We start from the raw sequence: 22,906 nt of genomic DNA, 5'->3' as shown, positions 1-22,906 counted from the left end.
TGCATATAATTACATGTAATATGAGTTAGTTACTAATCTGAGAGCCCTTTAATAAAGTTTAGCTTTTTATATTGCCCCAAGTTTTGTTTTAAAACAATTTTTAGTTTTAAATACATTTAAAATTTCATTTCAGGGCTACTGGTCATGTCCTATCAGTTTCTGGGAATTTGGGTATCTTTGCATTTTCTACCTCTGGTATTCTTTACAATCAGCATCCTTAAATGGGCCAACATTAAAGGGATTTAATCCCCCCCGAATTCCTGGCAGTTTGGAGAGGCCTTTGATACGTGAAATATGTGTATCATTATGTTATATAAAACCTTTGATCTACAGGTGTTATAGTTTCAATGAACACATGAAACATGCATGAAATTAATTTCTAAATTCTAAATGTATATATTTTATATAATTTATATTAATATAATTCATGGACTTAGTTAATGAGATGAAAATCAACAAGAATTTGTTGTGTCAAAAAAAGAGACAGGCCACAGTGGATTGGGTACAGTACATCAGCATTTATTCCATGCAGTTGTTTGCTCTGATTTTATTCTCCCAGATGCCCATTGCACTGTATGCATTGGATAATACAGGAAACTGACAGGACTGGGTTGATCATAATGCCAATCAACAGGAAAGGGACGTGTGAAAATGAGCATAACAAAAAAAAAAAGTTTGATACATGGGATGAGGCAACATGATGTCCACAGTTAGAGACAATTTCACAGAAATTCAAATGTAAGTAACTGGTATTTTTGATTAAAAATGAAAGGAAGGGATCTCTGCACAAGTACAGAAATCATCATCCCACATACCTTCAGTTTTTACTCTGACGTGACAGTCAGTGGACTGGCTGGCTTCAAGTGGTCCCTTATAGCCCATGTCGAGATAAAAAAGCTTTAGGAACACTTGATGATGCTAATTACTGATAAATCTGTTAAATCAATACTTCATCTGCAATGACAAGCTAAACAATGAATGGTCCCCTGGAGGGTCACAAAGATAAAAAAAAAATAAGAGTAGATGTCTGCTTTTGCTTCACCATACAAACACTGTCCTCTTCCCATTCCAATTCATTGTGCTTCCTTTAAATAATACTTTTCAGGAAAAATTGTAGGTCATGACATTTCTAAAGCTGCCTGAAATTAAAAAGAACACAACACCTTACCAGTCATTCATAATAAATTAATTCAATAATCGTGTAGGCCAGCTACAAAGAAAAACAAGAATCAAAATTAAATTAAACCTTTACAACAATCATACTTCACAGGATATATGCCAGAAAGATAATGTTATTAACAGCTTGATCGGATTACCCAGTCATTGCGATACACTAGGTTATTTCACACGTACGTAAACAGAGTGAAGAAGGTTGAAGGAGGCTCGAGGAAAGGCAGCAGCTGCTCTCACTACCAGGTGTAAGCCTTCTCAAAGCTTTTGAGCAAAAAGGTCCTTTATCCATCAGTACGGTTTCAGATTTACCTTGTGCTACTCGGTTCTTATGTCTCACACCCTCCTGCAGTGTTTAATACTGATGTAACACAGATAAAAGAATTTCCTGCTCATTCTCAGCCAGTCGGCTGGTCGTCATCGACAGAAGCTCGAGGCTCTGTCAGAGCTGTGTGATATATACGTTAAAGAGAGAGGACATAAACAGGTTACATTACATTTACAGATGTTTATATACAGGAGTAACTAACACTGAGACAAGGTTGTTGAAAACCGTGAGCAGCTTAATTGCGCTGTGGCCTTGTCTCTGGCTTATATTCCTAATAAGAATCTCAGCCGTCTGCGTACACTTGAGCTGACATCTTGACATCATTATTGTTAAATTGAACCGTGGCTGGCCTTTTTTTTTTTTTTTAACCGCAAAGTTATTAAGGTGGATGACAAACACTCTAACAGGGAGAAAAATAAAGCTCTCACAGATGCAGTATCCTTTATCAAAGACGACCAAAGACAAAAAAAAGAGTGATATTGCTGGGATTCTAGGATTTGGATAGTCATGGGATAAATTATTTTGGGTAGGGAGAAAAAAGTAATGGTGCCAGGATATTTACTTGCTAAGGAAAAGTAAGTCATTGTAACTGTCGCCATCTAGTGGCTGTTGATATATTGCTCCTGCTAGCAAGCGGCAACATAAAACCTGAGCATCAACCCCCACCCCACCATTCCCTGGAAAGATGAGTTCAAAAAATTGGACTTTTTTTTATTTTTTTAAATATAGCATCTATAATAAGCTGTTTGACACTTGCTGCTCTCCTCTAGCCACCAGTCACTGCATTGTGTCTAGCCAGCTAGACGCCTCGGATCCTGAGCAAGCAACTTCTTTGTCACCTGAGCACCAACATATATGTTATTGCTGTTTTTATTCACTACAGCACAGGAAATACAATTAGCATGTTTCTGGACACTGCTTATTAGACAGTATACATTTACCCTGCTAGAAAATGGTACATGGGATACGCTGCACTTTGTCAAGAAATGGGATACTGCACCTGGATTGCAACTAAAAATGCTTACATCTCTACATAATATTAAAGTCAGTTACAGCAATAAAGGGTTGAACATCACAGCTACCTGTAAGATGTTTTTTTTCTTTTAAAAAAAAAATTATATTCCTGCATGGTCCATTATATATTCCACTCAAAGAATGTTCCAACATACAATAATTGGTCCAGTCCAGTTTCTCCTCGAACAATCCTGAGATGAGACTTGAAACTGTAATGTCTAATGGAGAGGAAAGGGCTTCGTGTCATCACACACACACGCGCACACACACACACACACACAGATAACTCCCTCAACTACTCTGGGTCATGACGTCTGATTGATGATGAAAATGACGTTGGCGTGTCTTGGAGGAGGATGAGCTGGGTCGCAGAGGAAGAGGGTTTTTTTATCTTTTCCTTTGCTGTCAGCTGACTCTTCATCTCTGTTGCTCTGCTAGCTTGTCCACTTCATGCAGTCTTATGGCAGCTATTGCATTTTGCGAGCTGCTCAGGCATGCTAGGACAGTTCAGCGGGGATCCTGATGACTAGACACGTGTGTTGGCTCTGAGGAGGGAGGGAGGCCGGTTGTTCATGCTGGTGTTCACACTGTTTTCAGTTTCAGCAGCTCCCTGATCCCCACTCAACATTGGTGGGGACGGGACGGAAGTGTGGGTATTGGGGCTCTGCAATGTAAACTCATGATAAAGCAGGTTGGTCTTTCGTTAGTAAGAGGGAGTCCTTGTTGGTTAGGGATTTCAGTCTAAAACAGTAAGATGGTGAGAACAACCGAAGCCAGATCAGCGTCACTCCTACGTCCAACAATCGCAGTGATGCAACTTCACACTGCTAGTCGTCCACGTCCGATACAGAAGCACTTCAACGCATCTTTCCTTCTCATCATCTGCATCTCTGTCCAGTCTCAGTCTCTCCCCAACAAACAGTTCGCCCATGCTCAGTTTCAAAATGTCATTTTTTTTTCTCCGTTGGTCCTGAATTATCCTTCAAAACTCAGACAAAAATAAATTATGAATGTTCCACTATCTACTGTACATTATCATTCAAAAGGGAATCCCTGCCATGGGTTGCCTGGATGTTGTGCTAGAAATGAGGGAGACTGGATTTTATGAAGAGAAGGTAGGGGTGGAGGGGGGGTTCTGGGAGAGATTGCATGGGGACTTTGCTATAGGGAGCTTTGTTTACAATGCCATCCTCTTATTGCTGTATATTCTGCAGGGCAGAGTGGGACACGATGGCCTCCAGGCAAAAATGGAACCCAGCCCTTGGGCGGGTTTCACCACGAGGAAGGGGCCCCGACTTTCTTGTTTCTAATGGTGGCATCGGAGCACTCTGCTTCTGACGTATCACAGTCCGAGTCCCCAAACTGTAGCGGATTCTGGGAGAAAAGTGAGAGACAGACGGAAAAACGTCAGCACAGATCCAGCAACAAATGGAAAATTGGAAAATTAAGCATATTGAATCGTGTTTGACATGTAAGTTCTTCATTTTTTAACTGCATTTTAATCTACGAGAGAGAGAGAGAGGTGAAGCGTTTTTACTTTGGTGATCCTTTAACTTTTCATCTAGCACCATCATCAGGTTAAAATTTGAATTTGTCCAGTACTTTGTTTTTAAAACCAAAATACCTTCAAAACTAACTATACACATAATTTTCTTTTTACTTTATTTGCTGCATCAGGCTGTTGCCTCGGACACCACTATAACAGAATTTAAAAGAAATTAACAGAAAGATATTCATTTTATCTGACCAAATTGAATGTCTGAACCAAATTTGCAATCCAACAAATAGTAGTTATTGTTGATATTTCAGTCTTGACCAAAGTGACAGACTTTGAAAACGCAGGTTGCATGACAGAGCTAACATGACAGGACCACACACGTCCACTGCACTGACCTCGTAGCTGTGTTCGTCAGAGCACAGTTTTCCCAGTGAGATCTGGGTCTTCACCCTGCGGACAGCGCACTCCTTGTCAGAGAGGCCGTCTGACTGGGTGGAGATGTCGATGGGGATGTCGGGTGTGTGCGACAGCAGCTCGTCCAGGTGCTCCTCCTGACTAGCGCTCAGCCTCTCGAGAGGCCCACTGTGGGAGTGGTCGCTGGTGTTTCCCTCCTCTCCATCAGACACCGACAGGTTCTCTGAGCTGAAGGTGGAGTAGGACTGGAAGCTGCTCATGCAGCGATGAGGTCTGTGCAGACACAGGAAGAATGTTTTTTTTTTTTTAATCCAGTAGTTCCTTCTAAGACTGGTTCAAACATGGTTCACTGTATTTGGGACATACCAATATTACAAATGATTTTTTTGGTTATGATGTGTTGCTTTGCCTTTAAATTACCACATGTATTTTACCTCTGTCTCCTTGGAAACTCCACTTCACTATCAACCTCCCCCTCTTCCTCTTCAGATGACTCATCGCCACCCTGTAAGGGATGCAATTACAGCAGTTAATCCTTTATCTTTCACAGTTTGCTTAACACAAACACGTAACACAGGCTCACTGACTTAAGGCTACCAGCCACGCTCACCTTCCTGAGAGGTCTGAGAGTGCGGGGCAGTGCAGTGGGCAGGGTGTGAGTGTGTTGGGATGCCTCTTGTTCCTGTGGCTCAGCCTTCTTTGTGGACTCTCTGTCCAAGGATGGATCTTTGCTGGGAGCCCCTAAAGAAGATGGGGTGCCTTCCTGGGTGTTGAGCAGTGAGTAGTGGGGCAACTCTGGTTGGCTCGACGCAGGAGGGGTCTCCTGACAGTGTAGGCAGCCAGGGAAGGGGTGAGCCTGGCAGCAGGGACACAAAGACCCAGCACCAGCACCCGAGACAGGATTGGAGCCAGTGGATGAAGTCCGCTGTCGTGTGTCTGCATCCACGGCGGTTGATATGATGTCAGGGCTGGAACCAGAAACGCGGCGCTGCAGGTGGTCTGTCTGAGGGCTACGGAGGGCAGCGGCGGGGCCGAAGTAGCGCAGGTTGTTGGCACAGTTGACGACGGCCTCCTCACGGCCCTTCAAAGGGAGGAAGGGCCCCTCGGTTGGTAGGTGGTGGTGGTGATGGAGGAACTGCTGCTCCTGAAGAGACTGGGTGTCTTCTTGTGCCCCAGCGAGAGTCTTCAGCAGCCCGTGGAACTCGCTATGACTTCCTTTACTGTTGGCACGGCGATGCCGGGGCTTGCTTCGGTACCGGGCTTTGCCAGGAGGTGTGGAGACCTTTGGGCTAGCTGATAGTGGAGAGGGGGAGGGGAGAGGGTCGACGCTGGGGATGCCATCAGAACGAAGCAAGTCTGGCCTGAAAGAAATGCATTTGGCAACATTAAAATAATGTATCTAAATTCTCCCAAACACCGGTTGTCTAATGTCTTCTAATGACACTTCTGGCTTTACCAGAACATTTAGTAATTCATCTTCCTTTCCTAAGAATTGCCACATATTTGGTTAATTAATTTAAATCCCATCTAGATACACCTAATGGATGTATAGCAGCTGAAATTGGGAATTACTGTTCTTTTACAGTTAGCTGTTCAATTTGCTAAACTTCAGACCTTTTAGTGGGGGGCATCCCAGGTTTGTGGGAAATGCTTCCTTTCTTCTTGATGAGCTTCTCTACGGCGTTGGACCGGACAATGGGTCTGACCAGGTGGCGCTTATAGGTCCCGGGATATTTCTTCTCCACTGCCTGCTCTCTCCTGCAGGGACGGCAAAATTAGTTTGAAGTTACATGACGGTGAACAGAATTAACATTCACTTCTAATAGAAATTTGTACTTCTAATAGAAATTTGTACTTTTATTACTCCAAACATTGGACTGACTACAAGACCGATGTCAAGTAAATTGTACACATCTATTTACATGCCTGTAAAATCCATTATTATCTTATCGCTCTGTTATCTTACAGTAACAGTTGTTTTCTTTACATTGCTACTGACTCCACGGTGGAGGAGTTAGCTCCAAAAATGGGGACCGACTTCGGAAGTCTGGAACTGGTTTGGTTACATAAGATCAGATGCACAACAAACCAAATCGCGGAGGAAATATCGGTATACTGACAACCAGTAAGGCCTGATACTGAAGAAAGGAGCAGGAATGCAGTAAAGCTAGCTGGTGACTACTGTGATAAACGGTTTATTTACATACTTCATTAGTTCCTTCTCTCGGACCTCTAGCTGCAGCATAATGGCACTGAGCTCCATGTAGAGATTGTTGGCTCTCTCCAGTTTCCTCTCATAGTGCTCTCGGATGTCAAGAGCGTGCCTGAAAGTGATAAGGAAATGCAGACAAATGTTTTCTTCCAGCATCTTCTGTTTTTATAACTACATCATTCACACCAAGTAATAAATCCAAGCAAAAGCAATTAGATTGTCATTAAAATACACAAATCATTTTGAAATCAGGAGGAATTACGGATTGGCTGTAGTCAGTCTATCATGCAAAATCTTTCCCATGCATTTTAAGGGTATTATACAGCTGTACATATTAGCTAAATCAGAATCAAATACTTTATTGATCCCCGAGGGGAAATTCTTTTGTCACAGTTGCACTTGTCAAAGTAGATAGATAAAGAGTATATAAATATAAAAAATAAAGACCAATATAAAGGTGTGTGTGTGTGTGTACAATATTTTCATTATTAAGAGTTATTATGGTGAACCAAAAAGGACAAGTGAATAAATAGCAGCAGAGAATATTGCACATTAATTATTAACCAGGTAATATTGGACAGAAAATAGGTAATGAGATCTAGTTTGTCAGACGCTTAAAGTAAATTAGCTTGTTAGGTAGAAAGATTCTATGCCATCAACAGGCAAGGTGTTTACAATTGCTGTCTGTTCCTGTAAATGAGGTCATGTCTCCCTCTAGCTTTCCTTTCTTACACACCTGAGTTCATCCCGCCTGCGTCGGATCAGCTCCTCGTCCAGCCTGTGGATACAAGTGCCTTCACTTTTGATCTTCTCAAAATGTTTCTTCACTTCCTCTCTCCATTCTGACTGTAATATAGATGGACACAGTCAAAAATGCTGACAATTCACTCACAGACACAAACACCATCAGATACAAACAATATCATCTAGAACAATACTGTCTAGGGCTTGAGTACCGCGCTCAGTGTAAGTGCATATCAAACATATTTTAAAGTAACTGCATAGAATAACTTACACAAATATTGTGTTTTGCAGTTATAGTGCTGACCTGAGACTTGAAGTAGGTCTCCTGAGGAGCTCCTAGGACATCAGCACTGGCAATGTCGAGGTGTAGGAGGATCTGACGAAATGAAGGCCTATTCCTGGGCTTGCCTTGCCTGAAATTGATGAAAATCATGGATGGGACATGTGAATAAACGAGAACGGCAAAAATGCTCTAAAATTGTACTTTTGGTCAATCCTGTGTGGTGCATTGTTAGCATTTATCCTGAAGTATAAATGCAACAAAACACATTTTTAAAAACAATATTTTAAACAGACGTGGTGGGGAAAGATGCTACTAAAAAGAATACATGATCCACATTCACCATGTTTGTTTCATGAGGATTTTGAAGCCATCCGGGCAGGTGGAGGGGACAGGAAGGTGGAGACTGTTGCTGCCAACACCCCAAATGATGGCCGAGGAGTCTACGTCTTTGTAGGGAATCTCTCCGGTCAGAAGTTCCCACAACACAACTCCAAATGACCTGCAAAACACAAATGAAGTGAGTCAGATCTTACTACAGCAACAACAACTTACATCTATGATATATACTGTAATAGTTTAGCTATTAGATAGCTACTATCTCAAATTCAAGTTTGAACTGTACATAACCTGCATTTGTATGTAATTTGTTTGCATGTACTATTTTAAATTTGTGTCATTTTACTACTCACCAGATGTCTACTTTTTCAGACACAGGCTCATTTCTTATCACTTCTGGGGCCATCCAGGCCACCGTACCAGCAAATGACATCTTTGTGCTTTTGTCACTGAGCTCTTTGGATGTTCCAAAGTCTGAGATTTTCACAGTGTCGTTGTGGGTCACCAAAACACTAAAACAAACACAAACGGAAAACATAGACTTGTTAGCAAGGTCAGACTGAAAGACAGCCAATATCTCCTACAAGTTTCCATAGTACTATGATAATCTGTATTAACTGTACAGTCAGTCTAGAGGTATTTTATGTTCACCCTGTATGACCTAAACCATTCAAACCAATGCCAAGTTCCTGTGATATTCCACTGGTTTTAAAGGGATATGAGTTGCTTTTGTAGCATTTCAATATTCAAGCCTAAAAGACTTAGCTGTTGCAGAATCACATTTCTGCATCTGAATCACCCCATTAGCCAAATGAGACTGACCTTTCCAGCACATTCAGCCTGCTATCATCCTGCTGACTAATACAGTGTTTGGCACTGCCGCAGCATGATGATATTGATTAGAGAAACAGGGCTACGCAGTGTGCAGAGGATGAGATAGTACACTGTGTCTTACTCTTATATTAAGGCGACTAGCTTTGTTTTTTTTATTCTGAGAATGACATTTTGAGTTAATGTCAGACTATTCACAGCTGAAAGGGTGACTTGTTGCTGCTGTGGACTAAGAAATCTTAAACACGGCTGCTGAGCTGTTTTCCTGAGCTTTGCAGATAAGCTGCTGAATAACAGTGACAACACAAGAAAACATACTGTACATTCCTTTAGATCAGCAATCAGAAATATAAACTCTGCTGCTCTACATACTGAAGCATTTACATTTAACTGTATTTGTAATTTGTAAATGAGGCTCAATGTATTTTTGAGGTTACAGAAATATTTATAATGTTCATAGTAGAATACACAGCGGTAAAACTTAAAAAGTTAGAAAAATTTAAATTGGATGAAGTATCCAAAAATGTTATTCTCATCTTACCATACAAGTAAATGAGGAAACTCACTTGGGAGACTTGAGATCTCTGTGGATGATCTTATGCAGGTGTAGGTAGTTCATGCCGCTGGCGATGCCTGAGGCCCAGTCCACAAGCATCCTGGGGGTCACTTTTCTCCCCGCCCTCAACACCTCATACAGCTGGCCCTGGGCACAGTACTCCATGATAATGCAGTAACACGGTGCCTGGGTGCACACACCCCTGAGAGGGACGAAACACATTTATAGATCAACGGATCCGACAAACCCAATACCTATCGACCATGCACATTTGGGCACCATCAGAGCTCCACTGCGTGACAACAAGATAATATCAAATAACATGCAAGGTCAGGTATTTGCAGACATACTTGAAGCTGATGATATTTGGATGCTTGAGTTTCCGCAGGTGTTTAATGTCCGTCTCCTTCTGCTCGCGCACCTTCTTGATGGCCACCTCCTCTTGAGCGGAACTTGCCCAGGAAGACGGCTCCTTGTGCACCGCTGCCCAACCACTGCAACTCCGAAATCTCCTCAAATGGAACCTCCCACATGTCTGGAAACAAATAATACAAAATAAAAACTTTATATTATAAATAGTTTTTGAAGTGTAGGTGATTCTGTAATTTTTTTAGTGTTGTTTATGTCCATTTATACTAGAGTAGATGAGACACCACCTTTCCTTCGTTATGGTAAATATGAAGCTATAGCAAACAGCCAGTTTAGGATTAGGAAGATTGGAAATAGAGAGAAACAGCTAGCCCGGTTCTCTCCAAAGACAACAAAATCCATCCACTAGCACCTCTAATCCTCATTAGTTAACAGGTATTATCGTGTTTGTTTAATTTGCTATTTTACAGAGGGGTGGGGGTTATGTGCTAGGCTATTTCTTTGCTGGTGCACTCTCTGCTGCTTACTATTCCTCTAAAAAGTGAAATCTCAAACAAATCAAATCTATCTGCTGCTGCTGCTCCATCCTCATTATGTGGTTTAGAAACCAGAGAAGCTATACTGCTGAAACCTCCAACCCACTACATTTAGACATTAGCTAACAAACAACAAGACCTAGCCCAGTTCTGTCTGACCTTGGCTTGTATCCTGTAGCCTCTGTGTCCAGCCTGTACAGGCAGCCCTGCAGCGAGGTGAGTCTACCTTAACCACGACCTCAATTCAAACTGACAGCTGTACAGCTTCACCCACAACAACAATATGGTGAAGCTAGGGGTGGCTATACAATTACAGTTTCGGACTACATTTGGAGAAATGGGAAGAGAATCTAAAGCTTGTTTCTCTGAAGCCTTAAAGGGCCAGGGACATTTGAAGTAAACACAGAGCATTTAGTTCCCTAAAATGATGCCACACAGAAAGATAAAACCCAGAACTAACCTTGCTGTTGTAGCTTGTATTCTGTCGAGTATGTCTTCCCTATGATATTCCAGACAGGCCGAAGACAGCCAAACAGCCCCTCTAAGAAGCCACCTGACCCGGGTCCTGCTCTGTGGAAGTGCAGCTTTATGTCATCAGGGTGATGGGGGTGGCTCTGCCTCCCCTCTCCACTGTGGTCGATGGGACAGTCCCCTTCTCCGATCTGCTCCTCCATCCCACTGCCACACCCGCCGCCATGCTCACAGGATGCCGGCGATCCGGCTTCTTCGTGGTCCTGCTCCTGCAGCTGGAGCACGCTGTTCTCAAAGTGTCCACCCTCGCTCCGTGTCGAGTCCACACTCAAGGCTATGTTTTGGGGAGTTATACCCCCCAGCACAGAGTCCTCGTCCTGGCCGGGCGTCTGCAGGGGAACGGGCAAGTGTGTCGGCGGGGCCAGGTCTGTGATGATCTGAGGAGGTAAGTTGGACGGAGGGGCCTGAGGAGGCTGAGGTTGGGAGTTGGGCGAGTTTGATTTCTTCATGGTGTCGCCAACCACGGTGAGTTTGAGCTCCTCCTTCAGCTTGCCCACCAGCAGACTGGGGCAGGAAGTCCACGAGAGCACCTCGGGGGAGCTACCCATGGTGTCGTGCATGTGCATGGGCTATCCAGTGATGATGAGTGGGACGCGTCCTAACACACTGGTTTGTCTGAATGCTGAAAATCACCTGCAGAATGGGGAGACAGATACAGAACAAGAACGAGAGACAGGTTAGCTAAAATTATAAAGTACATGGAAAATTAAATGCATATTAAAATAAAAGAGTAAAATCCATTTGGATGATTGTAAACACCTCATAAACAACATAAACACGATTATAGCTGTTGCCACAGGGCCCTATTACTTCCATAAAGAGAAATCCTCTCGTTTCCTCCCATAGATCTGGGATTGAGAGAGCTTACATTAATGATGATTATTTTTAATTATGGAGTGTAACACTGCAGGGAAGAGGAGGTCAGAAATATCAGATAGGCTTTAAATCCATGCAGAGTTGCAGAACAAAAGATTGCAGACAGTTGGACTAAACCAATCACAAACACACACAAACAAACAAACACACACACACACACACACACACACACACACACACACACACACACACACACACACACTGGGGCTTTACTATGATCTCTGTGAAGCAGTAACAGTATAGCGGGGATTAAAAGCCTTGCCGTGTATTTAGACTGCTGAGAGCAAACATCTGGCAAGCACAGCCCATTCTCACTGCTTAACCAGCAGGGCCAGTCGTAGCCACCACCGGCTCGTAGCCAACCACACAGCAAACTTTGTAGTTTTCTTCAGTCGCTGAATCACCAGGAGATAATCTATACCTATGCATCTTAACCTGCCTGTTAGAGTTACACAAGACGCTGCTGAACCAGGGTCAAGGAAGGGACACTAGGAGCGGGTATATGTAATTCTATACCACAATATTGATATATTGTAAATATTTTTAGTATTAAAATCCCTTATTGCCATTATTTAGATCTGTTCTTTGATGTCCAACTTGGCAATGGCACCAAAAAAGGCCAAATACATCCAGAGATATTTAAAAGGATAGCTTCCATGGCATGGCAAACTCTCAAATAAATGTACATGATCTTAAAAGTACATGTTGTCATATTGCCAGAGTTAGTTGACTATACTATATACAAGTGCCTGAGGCAAACAAGCTTATGTAACAGCTTTATAATATAAACATCTCACAGTCTTCATCAGCGAATGAAACTGCCTCAGGTGTCATCATGTGACAGTGTGAAACCTCGGTCATGTGATAACAAGTGTTCCAACTATAGTTGCTGATAGAGAACAGAGTTTACCACAGAATGACAGTGTAACTGTGGCGGACGGGGCGCAGTAGGTTATTCTTATACCATTTTAATTCTACTTCATTCTCCACCTTATTTTAGTGTTTTAATGTTTACTCACTACTTGAATCAGCTCACCTTGCTTTTCCTTTCACTTAAAACACACAGGCACTTTCTGTTTTTCTTTCCCTGTATGTGCCTGCTCTGCTGACTTTCTCCTTCAGCAGTATTTCTTATAAAGTCATTGAAAGACACAGAACTCGTCGTTTGGATTTCTTCAAACGCAATTCAGTTTTCACAGCAGCAGGTGCGCCACATGTGGAGGAGGCTTGTTAATGACATAGCCTATTGAAACGATCAAAACCCGTAAGTTCAGACAAAGCCAGTAAGTGGTCATTGAGTTCAGATCATTTTGTCAGGGAAACTGCTCCCAAGATCAAAAATCAATTCCCTTGCTTAAGGATAATACTGTAGTAACAATGTTACCGACAGTTAAATCATCAATGTATGCCCACGTATGAATCAATTGCTTTGTAAACAACACTTTTTGATATTATCCCCCCCCCCCCTTAAAGCTATGAGGATATTCCATTAGCAATCCAACCAAGTCTGAGGGGGCAGTAAGAAATATTGAGCGAGGGACACAGAGCGAGGGAGATAGTGAGAGGCTGTACAGTGTGTACAGTCGGGAACAAGAGATCAAAGTCCAGGAGGGAGGAGAGGCACAGCAGTGAGCTGGCTCTGTGTTACGTGGAAGTTTCCTGAAGGGGAGAGAGGACAGTCATTAAGTCCAATCAAAACACACTTTGTTTGTGTTGCCCTCTGCGGGGAACACTAGCATGAATGCACAGCTCTTCCCCTTTGGCATAGGTCAAAGTACATAAAACTTTGATCCCTCTGAAGCAGAACACTTTGCTGCTGAAAGGCTACGATGTCAAGCCTGAATTAAGGACCCCAACATGTGTGTGTTTCTAAAATGCATGCATTCGTTGTTGGCGTTTTGCCTTTCTGGATACTTACAATAGAATGAAGAACAGAGAGAGAAATAAAGGGGCATTAAAAGGACTTAAAGTGGAGATACTCATAGTTACATGGCATGAGTCCCAGTCTGTTGGTCCACACAGATGCCGATTACATGTTTGTGCGAATGCATCTGTACTGTTTCTGTGTGTATCTACTGGGGGGTAACCTGAGCTCTGTGAGAGTGTAGTAAGCTGCCAGTAGCCTCATCTATAATGCAGACATGTCTCTAAGCAGGTTGCTGAGAGTGCAGGGGAAGGAGAGAATGCACTCTCAGGTATCCAATAAATCCGTCCCTTCCACAGCCCAAGACAATCGAGCTGTGCGTGAGGAGGCCCGTGCTGTAATTCCACCCCACGGACGATTCTCAGAGCTGGGCTCCTGACATGGGCCACAGTGGGTGGATGTGGTCGGCTGCATGGAAACACACATAGAAGACACAAGCCTGTACACACAGTAACCCCTATAAACCTGCTAAAACTGCACAATTATCTTGCACAAATAAGAGCGCAGTCTGACAAAAGCTGATGCGCCTTACAACTATAAATTTCACCCATTTGTTCTCCAAGTCAAGAATAGAAGACAGACCTCTTGCTCTTTCCCATTAATATCTTATGGAGGACCTCTATGGGCATAGAATCCCATGAATAATGTCTGCGCCTCATCAAGAAGGGCCCAGGGTTTCATTTACACAGTCATTTATTTACAGGACTTTCCGAAAGTGACCGTGACTGGGCAAAAGGACACACACTGGTGTTACATGGTTGCATAAAGTAGATATTGCTTCAGAGAGGGAAACAATACAGATGCTCAGCAGAATGGATAAAATGGGGAGAGAGAGAGAGAGAGAGAGAGAGAGAGAGAGAGAGAGAGAGAGAGAGAGAGAGAAATTATCAGGGGCTGATCCTTTAATCCCTCTACAGGGCTCTAGAGACAAGCTTGTACAAACACAGACCTTATACAGCCCTCCCCCTCCATATCTCCTATTCACACATCCTTTCATTTCTTGCTTCTCTAAAGGCGACCTAATGTCAACGGCCAATAGCACAATGCATCATGGTGAGTACATGTTTGGGAGATGAACACACTCATAGATGTAAAGCAGCATTAGCAGAGAAAGCCCACTGGTGTTGTTACTGTACCACACTGTGTGTGTGTGTGTGTGTGTGTGTGTGTGTGTGTGTGTGTGTGTGTGTGTGTGTGTGTGTGAATACACACACAGCAGCTGGTGGTACAGGGGGATCAGGTTCAGAGAACACACGTGATTGTACACATACACACACATGCCTGGGGCGTGTCTGGCAGAATCCAATAATCCCAAAACTCCCAGCAATCCACTGGGGAAGGGAGTTTTTTTTTCCCCCCATCATTCAGCTAATGCCAATATGGTTGTTTGGATTGTGTTTCAATGTACTGCACATTCACAAAAGCAGCAGGACCTTCCACGACATATTAGCAACAGACAGACCTTTAACATATTCAGAGGTGCACATTACATTCATGCTGACACTCACACAGCAGTAGCAGCAGCAGCAGCACTGTCATCTGTGCCTCCATCACCCTGCTCCTCATTAAGGGAAGCCCTGCTGGGCCCCATAGGGGGAACCTCCCTTTAGGTGACAGCTGTGCCACCAACAAAGAACCAATTTAGCTCCTATCCCACCTCATCATTCACACGTTACCATGTCAACACAGCATCCATCCTGACCTTCTGCTTCGACTCACTTTCACTCTCATCCAACACTCAGGTTTGGAGAGGCCAAAAAAGCCCAGAGGACGGTTTTGTATCCACTAAGCCTGTCATGTAAGGAGAGCAGTTGCTTGTTGTTTTACAGAAAAACAACATGGTACATGTTATAGAGTTTTACCTCAAAAGTAGATAGGTATAAATCTCAGACTTCAGCACAGTGAACCGGTGTCAAACCTTTTCAGATATTGTCCAGATCCGGCAGACTGGTCTGCTTTATCGCCCCATCCCAGAGTGCTCATTGCTGGAAGGAAAGGGAAATACCCGCCCCGGACTGTTTCTATCTCTCCTCTGGCATCGAACGGAGCAAAAAATGGACGGTAAGAGCAGCGCTTGTCCCCACTTAGCACCTCAAGAAACCATTAAAAAGGAAAACTATCTTATTTCTAATCATCATTAGCTCCGAAGTCTCTATGGTCTACACATGTGACCGTCTGCTATTCTGGGTCACAGTTGAACAGCTGAACTATGGTATCTGTGCTTATAGTACTTCAATGCAGACTATGGACTTTCATGTCTGGTGTTTGTCATGTGACTCAACAATGTTATAAAACAGAAATCTGCTGTTGCCTTGTATCTCAGCGACATAAGCACCTGGGTTCAAGTCTTGTCAGCAGTATAACACACATACATGCTATCAAATTTTGCCAATTATTTTGCATTGTCTGCCTAATACCATCGAGCAAAACAGATATCTAAAAAACCTAATAAAAGAGGGTTATGGTTTAGATAGAAATCTGGAAAAATCCTGCTCAAAGATTTCTTTCTTGTCAGTGACGCAGACAAAATTATAACATATTTTGCATCAAACACAGAAACCGCAGGAAATAGGAAATAGAGCCGCCCAGTACTGATTTGATTGTCGGGATGTGGGCCGCAGTCTAAATCAGCTTTTCCCTCGCTACCATGGCCATGAGTCCTGCCAGAGGGGATTGGACAGCCTGCGGTAGGTGGGTGAAAGTAATAATCTGCTGGTGCAGGCACAGCGGTGGAGGGAAAAATAAACAAATTCTGGCATAGCATTCAGGCATCTGTCATCACACGGCTGACATTTCCCTATAATCCCTCTTTCTTCATTTTCTGATTCCCTGTGGTGACTCACCTGGGCTGACTTAAATACCTGGTGTTGGCTCGAGGGGAAAGCAGGCCACAGAAAAATAATCTCTGACCGCTTACCTGCCTGCCCAACCGCTCTGGGCTTAGCTGGTGTTGCTGGGGCAAACGGGAACAAGGTCAAAGCCGTTCCTGCTGAAGCTACAGGGAAAGTGCCAGGTGGGATCATGTGTAATACGCCTGGTTTGTTGTGAAGGCTGAGAGCGGTCAGGTGGATGAACGAAACTGCCAGAGAGAGTTGACTGATAGGAGGATGAACGAGTAACGTGTAAAACAAAACAGATACAGCTCGGCTTCTTCTCCTAAAGTCCAAAACGTCTGACTGTGTGGTTTCCTAGTTTGTCAAACCAAATTCATACCTGCAGAATCCTGCTGACCAACATATTCTAGAAGAATACTTTAAAAGTCAGATACGGGGTTAACATGGCTGTGAATCATTAGCACCCCAAACACACACACATAACTTGTGCCTCAAATAGCCTCAGCCGGTACCAGCCAGAATTGGAGAAAATAAATAACTGAAGAAAAGAGTGTGCGCCATCGACACGTCACACACTCTTCCCCCAGCCTCCATCTCTGAGCCTCTCGGTGAGGCTGCAGCCAACACTGCAACCAGGGCACACGGCCTAAAAAATCTGCAACTATCATGCATACTCTGCTCTGAAAAGCTCACAGAGCTTGTACATCGGGCTTCCTTCGGTCAAGCAGATTCTTAGTTCCCAGTGATGCTTAATGATAAAGCTTTACAGAACTCTATATATGAATACTAACCAGATCCATCCGGATAGATGATGAATGCAAAGAGACAGAAAAGGGACGGTGGGGCCAAGGAGACAGTGGAGGGAAAGAATGGCTCAGAGAAAAGTAGGGGAACAAAAGCATATTAGGGAGACAGAAAAGGACATGGAGGGTTATGAATGAGGGAGATAGGGAGGAACATTTTCGGGGCTGGAAAGAGAAAAGAATGAGAGCAAAGAAAAATGAATGAGAGAGACAAAAGAGAGAAAGAGAAACTGCTTTTCTGCTTGCTGCTGCTGATGCTTGCGGCATGATACTGTACCGACCAAGCTCCAATGGGAAAGACTCCCAGAAGCGACAACAAAGGACACAAGAGGAGCCGGCTCCATGTGAACTGGGCCTGTCTGCCCTGCACGGCCAGGAGACGGCAGCGCGCACACACACACACACACACAAACACACACTCAACACTGCACACCAGAGCAGCTGCTGCCACAACAATCCCCCTTGTGCTCTTTTAATAGGGACGGCCTGCCTGGCCCGCCAACAACAAGGGCCAAGGAGAGAGGCAGACAAACAAAAAGTGACACGACAGACAAACGCGCATATTGCAGGAGACTGGCTGCGACTGACACCATTTTTAATGGCAGCTATATGAAAATACAAAAAGCTACCACGCAAAAAGAATAGGAGAGGGGGTGGAGGCATTTGAGTTTAACAAGGGGAAGTAGGTGTTGTACTACATGTTCTTTCTTCTGCCTAAAGACAGACTCTGCCACAGCAGAAAGCCAGGAAATCAATACACATTAGTGCTTCTACAAAAAAAACATGCACAACATGCACATCATCTGTGTTTTCATATTTAAGGCTCTACCCAAAGGAGCTGAAGTCAGACACTGGGAAAAACAATTCAAATGGCAAATTCCTCATGGATATGAATATGCAGCCATTATTACTAGTGGAGAATGGATGGAAGGAGCTCTGCCCTCCTCCGTCCCTCCTCCTCTCCTCTAAAGCCCTGCTGCCGGCTACTCATCCAGTGCTGTTACATAAACATGCTTAGTAGCAGAGGACAGAGGTGGGCACACACACAGCTTTCCTGCTGCCAAGCCGACAGAATAAAGAGATGGAGGAAGATGCAAAGTGGGGGGAGAGTAAAAGTGGTGAGGCAGGCAAGGAAATATGGACAAACAGAGAGGCAGAGTTAACAGAGACAAAATGAAGCAGTGGAAAAGGAAAGTGAATGTGCATGTACTGAAATAACTTGGGCTGTGCGCAATACACGTGTGTCCCAGAAAAGTCTGCCATGTCACCAGCGTTGATAATGCCTCCGAGTTTAATTTGGCTGCTACATCAGGAGGTGCTTCTGTTGGTCTATACCTTTACCTACATCTCAACCTGTCCTTCAAAGGGTACAGAGAAGTACTGCATCAAAAAAAACAGCAGCAGCATCACCGCCGAGCCTAAAATAGCTGCTGCACGCACCGACGCACGGCCGCACAACACACTCCTGCAGCACCGCTACTGAACAAACACAGACAGCTGATCCACATCCAATCAGCACACACACAAACAGACACACACACACACACACACACACACACACACACACACACACACACACGGAACGTATCCTTGCAGAAATACATGTCATGAACAATCAAAGAAAAAACACCAAATATACAAGCAGTGGATAGTACCTCCACATTACACAGGGTCCACTCAGATGTACAGCAAAGACACAGCATCAGCAGATTACTCACAGCAGACAGAGCTCAGATTCATGGTCCACCCTCATCTCTGAGGCAGGGATGGAGGAAAATAAAAGTCAGGGGAGAAGGACTGAACTGACTGTCACAATGTAGAAAAACGGCAAAGAAAAACAGGGAAAAAGAAGGAGACAGAGGCTGGAGAATGACAGGCATTCCTCTAACTCCCGCAGCACCTGGGCTGTGAGTGGGTGGCCGGCAGCGTCACCGGGTCGCTGAAAACCTGCTCACGTCACACTTTTCATGAATGGAGCTGTCTGACGCAGAGAAGACGCGGCTCAACGAGCAGAGGAGGGAGGGGGTTGGGGGGTGCAGGAGGGGTGGAGCCTTCTGCACAGACTGAGAGAGGAGGGGCAAAGGGAGATGAAGAGGAGAGGAGAGGAAAAGAGGAGGAGGTGGGGCTGTATTTCAAAGCAGCACCAGCTGGGAACAGCAGGTTAGGCTGCGGCGGCGTCTCTGTAAGTAGGGCAGACTGATGCTGCACGAGAGAAAATCCTTTTGTACTAAATCGGCTATCAGTTCCTCCATGCCAATTGTATCAACATCACACGTGACGACACACTGTATCCTGTATACTAGTGTGGGATATCAACTTGTGACAAAACATTTTATGTGTGTCTAGCCATCGATACAATTACTGTGTGCTGATATTTTATGTGATCAATCAATAAATCATTCTATGTAATATCAGAAAATAGCATGAAAAAGGCATGCAATGATGACATCTCTTGTTTTCTCCAACCAACAGTCCAAAAAAGATATTCAGTTTACTATCATCTATAATAGAGAAAGAGATAAACTCCTCACAACTGAGAGCCTGGAACCACAGAACTGTGGTTATTTTTTGCTTAAAATAAATGATATAACCAATTAATGGGTTGTTGCAGATAATTTGGCCATTGACCAACCAATCGAATGCACAACTAATCGTTTCAGCTCTAAATACAAAAGCCACAAAGTAAATCTTTTATAACTGTCAAATCTGGTAAAACAGATTTTTCAACTGTTTCTATTTTTTCCAATTTGTTAAAGAACTACAGGTACAACAATGAGGAACTCTTTATGAAAGGGTTTACACGTTGTAACAAATGTCTATGTTAATGGCCAATATATTTAATGATGCTTTATAAATTAGTTATAAGCCATTCATCAGAATAACTTCCTAGGTTCTAGGTCCTCTGGATCCTCCTCTAAGATGACACGCAAATAAATGGTCATTTATGACATAGGCCTGAAACTGATCTATCTAAAATGATTTATTACCTATTAATAAAGCCACAAATTCAACTTAAACTACAAAAATGATGTAACCCAAGACCTTCTTTGCAAAAATAATTTTTCATATAAATTATTATTTAAAATCTTGCGTTTATCTGAAGTAACATCCAACTTCTCACACAGACAGCTCAGAGCTGCTCCTGTAGTCAAATAAACTCAAGATATGTAAATGTAGCCATCAAGTTACTATGATTAACCTACATTTTCACCACAGGATACAAATGTTCTGCACAGCTGTGCTTTCTCTTGGTAAGCTAATTAATATTCTACTGCAGACCTCAAGCTAGAGAGAATGTTATATAAATGAACGTCCGTTACATTCAAGCCCTTACCAAACGAGTTCACTGAATTTGCAGAGTTTTTAAATCAGTGTCTGTGGAGACATTCCCGTGCTAGCACACAGGCAGTGATGTGTTTTATGCCGACCAGCAATGATTGGTTTTTCAGAGCTGAAGGGGGGAGCGACTATAGTGAAAGCAGCAACTCAGTATGGCAGAGCCTATACATCATAGGCCTGCGTCAACAGTTTTGTGTAATAACTCTCACTGTCAGAAGGAGAAGACAAACGTTCTGCACTACAGGTTTAAGTATTCAATGTTTCTGCAGAAACATGAATACCTCATTTGATGTGTTCTCCATGTTTACACATACCAATATTGTATACCAATATCCGCTGAACCAATTTGCCACATTTCTCAAATCCCAAATCAAACCACCTTAGTCCATACTCAGGAGGAATAAGAACGTACAAGCTTCAGGGCTGACAGCTACAGCAGTTGGAGAAAAATCAAAAGGTCAGAGCTGGAATGTCAGAAGAACCGTTCTTTATTCTCACCAAAAGGTCATTTAATATCTTTCACAATCTCTCACACTCCTCCTGAATGTGCTGAATTAAAACCACTTCCTTCAGCCATCTCAACGCCTCAGCACATTTGTGTGGATGCTTCTGTATGCATGCATGCATACGTGTACAAGTATTGACCCGTCAGGTGGTTCCTGAGCATCTCACAGGTTTGCTGAGTGTGATCTGGGCTCTGGTTTGGCTCTGTCTTGCTTCTTACCTGCACACACAGAGCAGGGATAAAGGTTCATATGGGCGAGTGACATGTTAATCTTTGTACAGACAGATAAAGATGATGCATTGAGTCCATAATGCACATATTGGAGCGAATAGAATGGTATTGCCATTTTCAGGGTTTATTTGACTGCTGAGTCACCAGATAATCAAAGAGCTGGAGCAAAAATGGGGTGCAACTCAGAGGTAGTGGCGGTCTGTATATAGTGTATGTGTGTTTGAGAGTAGTAATGGCAGAGACTGTGACTGACTGCGACTAGAGGGTGTATATCAAAAGACACTGATTGAGAGGGAAGGCCTGTGGGTGAAAGAAAAAGGCTCGGGGAACAGATGCTCCCCCCCATCCTCTCTTTGCAGTAAATCTCTGGGGAAGATGATCACGGGTGGGGGAGGCGGGGTTTGGGACATTGGAGCAGCATTGTCCAGTCTCCATCCTTAAGCCGCACCCCGGCAGGGGACACTGCCAGAGGAGGAGGTCTGGTATCCTGGGGCGAGGCTGAGGGGGAGGCTTCCAAACACGGCCTGTAAATGGGGTGACATGACAGTCAAATGAGTCACGGCGCAGATGGCCGAGGATGCTGGCTCTAATGGGACTGACATTAGGGAATGGAGAGTGTGTTCACAGATTGGTGGGATCTGTTAAAACGGCACCTTTGTGATGCAAAGTCCAAAATGAACACAATGTCAAGCATTCTTCTGGCCCTGAAGAGAACAAGAGTGGGTGTAAACCGGAATTGCTATTCTTGCCATGTTGCTGAATACACACTCCTGTAAACGTGTACACTGCACACACAAAAACACAGCAGGGGTATTCCCAAATATAAAGCTCCAGTTAAACATTGACAAAGAGAGAGCAATATCCATCCAAGAGCATGGATTTCAAATACCTGACCTGTTTGCTTAGCGAGAACATCTAGCTCTGCTCTATAGCTGAAATTCCAAAGGTCAGCAGATCACAAGCCAGTGTGCTCATGTGGAAACAAGCAAAGCCACATTGTATTATGAAAACAAGCCAGAGACACGCCCCGGCTAAGTATTCTTAAATAGAAATGAAAGACTTTTAAAGTCGTGATGATGCAGTCTAAAGGGACTTCATGAACCACAGCCAGATGTAAAACCACTTCCACCACAGCCCCACACAACATGAAGACGTCTTTAACGCGTCTGCTTTCAGCTTGATGAGACTTTTCTGTGCTTGTGCATGAATAGCACATAAAAAAGACCCAAATAAGGCAAAATGTCAGAATCTTCCCTCTACATGACCAAACAATTTTCAACCCCTGAAGGACAATAAAGATATATTCTATTTTAAACAAATGGTTTCCTGTCTCATCACAAAATCAGGACATCTTTATGTGCCCCAAATCCTCGCTGTTCTAATATTCACAGGGATATTAGATTATATATTTATCAATTTGTTGTAGTGTTTTCATTTGCAGTATTGCAATTGACTCATCAAACCAGTGCTGATTTATGAAGATATTTATTTATTTATTTATCTAACAAATAATGTATCATAAGCCAACATAGAAACAGCTTATTTTCACAGACGTTATAGTGAGCCATATCT

The 22,906-nt window shown here is 43.4% G+C and overlaps 1 protein-coding gene across 1 annotated transcript; it reads right to left on the bottom strand.

The window, feature by feature from the left end:
- Positions 1-498: 498 nt before the first annotated feature.
- si:ch211-45c16.2 (mitogen-activated protein kinase kinase kinase 13) lies at positions 499-21,034 on the bottom strand. The gene is given in 15 exon segments (XM_038720348.1): positions 499-3,886; positions 4,406-4,697; positions 4,859-4,929; positions 5,035-5,785; positions 6,039-6,182; positions 6,632-6,748; positions 7,373-7,482; positions 7,685-7,793; positions 8,004-8,162; positions 8,353-8,511; positions 9,397-9,588; positions 9,737-9,828; positions 9,830-9,921; positions 10,752-11,455; positions 18,978-21,034. Coding segments are annotated over 14 exon segments (3,027 nt in total). The 5' UTR covers positions 11,389-11,455; positions 18,978-21,034; the 3' UTR covers positions 499-3,784.
- Positions 21,035-22,906: the final 1,872 nt, after the last annotated feature.

This window comes from Micropterus salmoides, unplaced genomic scaffold (assembly GCF_014851395.1).
Source record: "Micropterus salmoides isolate LMB-PRFRI ecotype aquatic unplaced genomic scaffold, ASM1485139v1 Ms_hic_scaffold_15, whole genome shotgun sequence".
In the NCBI taxonomy this organism is placed as follows: Eukaryota; Metazoa; Chordata; class Actinopteri; order Centrarchiformes; family Centrarchidae; genus Micropterus; species Micropterus salmoides.
This window is presented reverse-complemented; position numbering and strand designations above follow the sequence as displayed.